Source organism: Penaeus japonicus, unplaced genomic scaffold, assembly GCF_977035675.1.
Source record: "Penaeus japonicus unplaced genomic scaffold, GWHDUDI00000001_assembly GWHDUDI00000006, whole genome shotgun sequence".
Lineage (NCBI taxonomy): Eukaryota > Metazoa > Arthropoda > Malacostraca > Decapoda > Penaeidae > Penaeus > Penaeus japonicus.
The window spans coordinates 2,435,631-2,443,130 of record NW_028234408.1 but is presented as its reverse complement, the minus strand read 5'-3'; the positions used below and the strand labels follow the sequence as shown (position 1 = coordinate 2,443,130).

General features: G+C 42.6%; 1 protein-coding gene across 1 annotated transcript in view; it reads right to left on the bottom strand.

Moving 5' to 3' along the window:
* Positions 1 to 6,459, bottom strand: part of LOC122250017 (type 2 phosphatidylinositol 4,5-bisphosphate 4-phosphatase) — a 19,809-nt gene extending 13,350 nt beyond the window's left edge. The window contains exon 1 of the mRNA XM_043011270.2: positions 6,357 to 6,459. Coding sequence (XP_042867204.2) covers positions 6,357 to 6,459 — 103 coding nt within the window. The remainder of the gene's footprint in view (positions 1 to 6,356) is intronic.
* Positions 6,460 to 7,500: the final 1,041 nt, after the last annotated feature.

The window sequence follows — 7,500 nt, the reverse complement described above, 5'->3', positions numbered from 1 at the left end:
TGGCTAGTCTCAGTAGGGTTAAGGGGAGTAGGATGGAACCAAGGAGACTGTAGAATTAAACTGTGACTTAAATCAAATGTAAAAGCAAAACCATTAATAAAAACTTTTGCTGATTAAAAATAAGACTGTCATTGTCCATTAAAAAAAAAAAAAAAAAGAAAGAAAGAAAGGAAAAAAAAATAATAATAATAATAAAAAATAAAAATAAATAAATAAATAAAATAAATAAATCTCACTCTTTCTTCTTCCTTTTTTTTTTTTTTTTTTATTGATACATCTTTAATCTCTTCTATGACAGGCCACTTCTTAACCCAATCCCAACTGGCCTGGCGTTAAGTGGAAACCCCCTACAACAGGCCTAAGCAATATTGCATCGGGAACGTCACACTGGTGTGTCGCCCAGTCATCGGGCATTTAGCCGTGTCACATGGGTGTGATGCACCGTCATCATAGGGTTAAGATGTGTTTTCTATAATTTTCTGGACTTCAGACATGAAATCTTTTCAGTAAAAAGAAAAGTAAAATACAAATATATGAACATAAATAAAGACATGAATATACACATTTTTCTCCATCTGTGATCGACCCATTTACAACAGGCATTTTTAGAGGGTTGGATCAGTTTCAAATCATATCTGTACTTTAATTAAAATTAAGCTTTTCATTCCGGCAATTGTGTAGCTTTGGCACCATACCAAATGCTAATTAGTACTGCTTTGCTGATATACAAAAGACTCACATAGTAAACAATTTCACTAGAAAATAACAGTATGCACAAACAGGTTCAACATCTTAAAATGCGTTTTTTTTTTTCACATATAATTTGTTTGCTGATGGCACTGCTTGAGGCTTTGATGAACAGTTACGGACATTAATTTACTTTCTTACAAGTCTTATATGCAATGGTGTTTTTGCCTTTATATAACCATTACATTTTTCACTTTGTTCTGTCCTATTCAAAATAATTACCCAAATCTGTGACAAACAGAATAGCTATCCCTGAAAGAACTTTTAAAACAGCTATTCCTCAATATCATAATGCTTTTGTTCTATTCAAATACACTGGATATTATCATTACTTTAGCGTCCTGACATAACAACAGCTAGCATCAAAACTGGAAACAGGGAGACTGGCAGTCAGTCAGTCATCCGGAGTGATGTAAACGTACCCAAATTGCATTGTACTCCTTTTCTGAATAGAGCAAAAGAACCACACAGACACACACACACACACAAACACACTTCCACGTAAATCTAGACACTAGAACAGACCCCAGCCTTACAAACTCTACCAACATCAGTCATAAAGAATTAACAGCAAACAAAGACCTAGATGTTCATGAAGGAGGTTTTTCACTCTCCTACAACACGGTTCTGATTCGTTTACATAAGACATATCTGACATCACTCACTTTTCAAGAATTGCAGATGAAGAGTGCACACCTATGGGCTGCAATACTTTTTACTGAAGCTCATCAACAGAAGAAATGACTAAGCCCAAGGATTCGCTCACAAATCAACAAGAAAATGAGGATATGTTTCAACAAGCAATATGAAAAAGTAATAACTTGTGTTTGTTTATTTGAGAGAGGGAGAGAGGAAAGGAGAGGGAGAAGGAGAGAAAGTGAGTGAAAGAGAAGGGGAGGAAGTGGGAGATGAGAGAGAGAAGAGGAGATGAGGAGAGAAGAAGAGAGAGGGGGTGGGGTAAGGGGGAGGGAGGGAGGAGAGAGAGAGAGGAATGGAGAGAGGGAGGGGAGGGGAGGGAGGGGAGGGAGAGGAGAGAGGGGGGGAGAGAGAGAGAGAGAGAGGAAGAAAGGGGGGAGGGAGAGATTGGAAGGGAGGGAGGGAGAAAAAAAAGAGAAAGAGAGAAAGAAAGAGGAGAAAGAATGAGATAGAGATAGATAGAGAGAGAGAGGAGGAGGGAGGGAGGGAGGGAGGGAGGGGGAGGGGGAGGGGGAGGGGGAGAGAGAGAGAGAGAGAGAGAGAGGGAGAGGGAGGGAGAGGAGAGGGGAGAGGGGAGAGGGAGAGGAGGAGAGGGAGAGAGAGAGAGAGAGAGAGAGAGAGAGAGAGAGAGAGAGAGAGAGAGAGAGAGAGAGAGAGAGAGAGAGAGAGAGAGAGAGAGAGAGAGAGAGAAAGAGAGAAAGGGACAGAGGGAGGGAGGGAGGGAGGGAGGGAGGGAGAGATGGAGAGGGAGGGAGGGAGAGGGAGAGGGAGAGGGAGAGGGAGAGGGAGGGAGGGGAGAGAAAGAGAGAGAGAGAGAGAGAGAGAGAGAGAGAGAGAGAGAGAGAGAGAGAGAGAGAGAGAGAGAGAGAGAGAGAGAGAGAGAGAGAGAGAGAGAGAGAGAGGGAGAGAGGGAGGAGGAGGAGAAGGAGAGAGAGAAATAACCATCTGATTGTCAAGCTGCATCCTTCAATAAATCCTTGACCCTGGTAGCAGGAGTCTGAAACTGCAAATGTTTTTCTTCCTTACAAAGATTATGTTTTATAAGTGTGACAAAGCTTATCACACTTATATTTCCCAATAATACTATGGCAATTTTCTTTATAAGACCTTTCACTATTGCTAGGAACATACCGACCCATTCCCAGCATTCCCAAATAACTTTTGTCAACACAAGTAAAGAGTAAATCTTCTCACATATGTAAACAAAAAGGTAACTGCTTCCACGACCCCTACAGTGGCCTTCAAAACAAGATCCCTTTTCCTCAAAATCAGAGCCATTGTGCTGTGCAAATCAATTTTGAACTCTAGGCCCACATGATAACGGTGAATTGTCAAGTGATTGTCACAGCCTCTGTCCTTTGTGCAATCTCTACCATGAATATTCTGGCAAGATAGAAGAAGGGAGGGAGGGAGAGGGAAGGAGAGGGAGAGTGAGAGGGAGGGAGAGGGAAAGAGGGAGGGAGAGGGAAAGAGAGAGGGAAAGGGAAAGAGGGAGGGAAAGAGGGAGGGAGGGAGGGAGGGAGGAAAAGCAAGGAAGGGAGACAGAGACAGTGGGAGAGGGAGGGGGGAAGAGAGAAAGAGCGAGAGAAAGACTGGTTCCTTATTTGAAGATAAAACTGTCAGGGAGGTCTACAAGCTCTATCCTGCCAGATTATATTACATAAGAGTTTGTTGGCTTTTGCCAAAGTGCTGACAGGTGTGAGACCATGCTGATCAGTGCAAGGCCAGTGGCAGACATGTGGCTTTCTTCTAAATGTTTTCCATAAATAATCAAGTTCTTAAAACTTTACACAGACCTATACATTGTTTCTCTCTTTTAGTCATTTAAGAAAAAAAATTACACAAATAAAAAATATATATAGATAGACATATTCTATTTACATTTTCTAAAGATTTTGAATCATCTATAGTAGTTACAGAAAAACAAAATTTGGCTTCAAATCCCATTCATACATACAAGTGTATTCAAATGTATGTACGCAACAAATAAACAAAGTTGTATATATACCTCTACTACATATCACTGCATAACTACATTAATTAGTCACGATAACTTTATCATTTGTAGTACCTTATCAGCCTAAACTCCCTTCACGTTCTATCTGCTTCTCTCCAAGTGTCACTATTAGCAACACAAACAACACCCATTCATATATATCTGTATATCTACAGTATATATTTATCAACATACATACTATGTCTTACATCATCTATTAACTCAGATAATTTGGCTATGTATTCACACAAAGCAGAAAGAGTATACATGATGTATACTTAGGTTTCTGATAAAACTGATAACATAAAAAGGTACTTAAGTGCATATGTATGTGCTTTGGTGTGTGTGTGTGTGTGTGTGTGTGTGTGTGTGTGTGTGTGTGTGTGTGTGTGTGTGTGTGTGTGTGTGTGTGTGTGTGTGTGTGTGTGTGTGCGTGTGTGTGTACGTGGGTGTATGTGAACATGGGTGTATGTGAACATGGGTGTGTGTAAGTGGGTGGGTGTGTACATGGGTGTGTATAAGTGGGTGGGTGTGTACATGGGTGTGTATAAGTGGGTGGGTGTGTACATGGGTGTATGTAAGTGGGTGGGTGTGTACATGGGTGTGTGTAAGTGGGTGGGTGTGTACATGGGTGTGTGTACATGGGTGTGTGTGTGTGTGTGTGTACGTGGGTGTGTACGCGGGTGTGGGTGTGTACATGGGTGTGTACATGGGTGTGGGTGTGTACGTGGGTGTGTGTGTACATGGGCGTGTGTGTGTGTGTACGTAGGTGTGTGTGTGTGTACATGGGTGTGTGTGTGTGGACGTGGGTGTGTGTGTGTGGACGTGGGTGTGTGTGTGTGGACGTGGGTGTGTGTGTGTGGACGTGGGTGTGTGTGTGTGGACGTGGGTGTGTGTGTGTGGACGTGGGTGTGTGTGTGTGGGTGGGTGTGTGTGTGTATGTGGGTGTGTGTGTGTATGTGGGTGTGTGTGTGTATGTGGGTGTGTGTGTGTGTGTGTGTGTGTGTGTGTATGTGGGTGTGTGTGTGTGTGTGTGTGTGTGTGTGTGTGTATGTGGGTGTGTGTGTGTGTGTGTGTGTGTATGTGGGTGTGTGTGTGTATGTGGGTGTGTGGGTGTGTATGTGGGTGTGTGGGTGTGTGGGTGTATGTGGGTGTGTGTGTGTATGTGGGTGTGTGTGTGTATGTGGGTGTGTGGGTGTATGTGGGTGTGTGGGTGTATGTGGGTGTGTGTGTGTATGTGGGTGTGTGTGTGTGTATGTGTGTGTGTGTGTATGTGGGTGTATGTGGGTGTGTGGGTGTATGTGGGTGTGTGTGTACGTGGGTGTGTGTGTACGTGTGTGTGTGTGTATGTGGGTGTGTGTGTATGTGGATATGGGTGTACGTGGATATGTGTGGATATGGGTGTACGTGGATGTGTGTGGATATGGGTGTACGTGGATGTGTGTGGATATGGGTGTACGTGGATGTGTGTGTGTGGGTGTATGTATACGTGGGTGTGTGTATGTGTGTACATGTGTGTACATGTGTGTGTATGTGTGTGGGTGTGCGTTTGCATGTACGTGTGTGTGTGTACATGTGTACGTGTGTATGTGTGTGTGTGTGTATGTACGTGTGTGTATACGTGTGTGTGTATGTACGTGTGTTTGCATATGTGTGTGTGTACGTGTATGTGTGTGTGTAAGTGTATGTGTGTGTGTACATGTACATATGTGTGTGTGTATACGTGTGTACATGTGTGTTTGTGTGTACGTGTACATGTGTGTGTGTGTGTATGCTTACGTATGCATGTTAAACTGTGAATGTATGTATGTATGTATCTATACATCCACAGTGTTAAGCTATTTTTCCTTAATTCAGCACTATTCAAACATGAAAAACTCACTCCGTAAGAAAAGCCACACTAACTCTCTCCATCACGCCCAAGAGAAACAATGCCCTTTCAGCCACTTTTTGCTCTCTGGATTATCACCAAAACCATTTCCTTCTTGTGCCATGCATTTTTGCCTGTTGCTTCTGAGGTTTCTAAATGACTTGCTTATAAAGTCTTTACTTCTAACTGTCGTAAATCCTGGATGAAAATATAAGAAATCCGCGTTTCACCACGGTCTGCACACCATTACTTCCCAGTCTCACCATACAAGCACCATAATGACTAGGCAGATTATCCTGCAAGCAGCAGGCAGAAGGCAATACCATGCAACAAAACACAATCCTCCAGACCTCAACTTTAAACAATAGTACAATTTTCCCATCACTTTCCACAATGACGAATCATCTGCAAGGCCCCAAATGACAAATACAATCAAGACTATGATTCTGACACCCCGAGTGCCACAGACAGACAGACACACAGACAGACAGACAAACGGCTGGCACGGGAGACCAGATAAAAACATTGAACAAAGGGTCTTTCCTCCTATATCGAGTCGAGAAATCAAATATAAAAAAATTGGACATTCCCCCGCACATCCCGAGCAAATGAGCAATAACGACGCCACCGACACACCGAGCTAATTAAGCACATGACACCACAACATGACACCACCACCACAACACTCAGGTGACACTCGCGTCCACACCCAAGGGGCCCTTTGGACTCTCCCTCCTATGACTCTCTCTCTCTCTCTCTCAATTAACTCCTCCTCGAATAAATTGGGGGGACCACGGGGCGATCTGGTGCCCTGCCTGTGCTTCCTCTCCCGGCAAAGGGCACTCCCCAAGGGCCAACACACGCCGAGGAGGACGGGCGACGGTGTCAAAACTGTCATTGTTGTCACAGTCGCGAGTCCAACACAAGGCGAAGTTCGGGCGAGGGGGATGAGAGGTCGGGGATTGGCCCCTCGTTTCCCCGCCTGCGAGGCCGATTTCCTCCACTTTTCACTTGGCTTCGGTTAAAACACGGGTGGAGGGACAGTACCTTGACTCTGTGGCGAAGATGGCCCTCCATATCCAGGCTGTCCGAGAACATTTTGGCCACCTCCGATGAGCGGCGTTCGCTCCTCGGCCATTGTAATGATCATATGAGCGCCGTTCCAACATTCTTTCCTTAACTCGCTGTCGTTTTTTAACTTTTGGTCGGTTTGGTTGTTTTTGACTTGTCTGTTATTTTGGAAATGTTTGTGGAATGCAGTGTGTATTTTTTTAAAGTTTGTTGGTTTTCTATATTTGGAGAAATTAAGGGATTTCTTAAATTTTCGTGACTATGCGGTACTCCGGTGGATATGAGGAGATTTTTAAAGCCCGGGATATTTAAATTCGTCAAATGACAATTACTTGGTTTCGTATTGGAACATTTCCCTGTTTTTTTCTGTTAATTTGCCCTGAAGTCTTATTTTCGCCCATTTTATTATGGAAAACGTGTTGTGATACCATTGTTTTATATCTGAAGACTACGGATAGTATACTTAGTATATTGGATTTTCTTTTTGTATGTAATTATGAGATACAATTATTGTCTCAGCTTATATTATAAAATTTTCTTATGAAGTTTTTAGTCTTATTCTTTAAAATCTATATTTTCCAGGTATACAGTATGATTTTCGTATGAATAAGAGATCATTCACTATTCATCGGTAATTAAAAATAATTGAAAACTGGGGAATCATTATAATTACTTAAGTTTATTTTAACTCTCGTATATAGTCAATCGTTTTAGGATATTTAATGTAATATTTTTGTTATAGATGTTTAACCACTGCACGGTGTGGAGTTATATTGAACAACTGCTTTTTATTCAAGGAAAAGGAGAGACAAGAGCGAACACTAATTAAAATGTTTAATGAAAAAAAGAAACACTGCACTACATATCCATAAGAAATTATATACATTTTTGTAGAGAAATAAAACTCTTGTAGACATCGGTTCCAATATTAGCAAATAAAGAAAACTGGCATCTGTCATGAGTTCATTTGTTATTGATCCTACAATTTACAGACCCCCTTCCCCCTTCCCCCCCTCCCTCCCTCCCCCTCCCTCCCCCTCCCCCCGTCCCCCATTGACCGCTTCTGTCCTGTGAATTCCTCTTGTACTTGTTCTTCTACGTACAAGCTTACTTCAAAGAT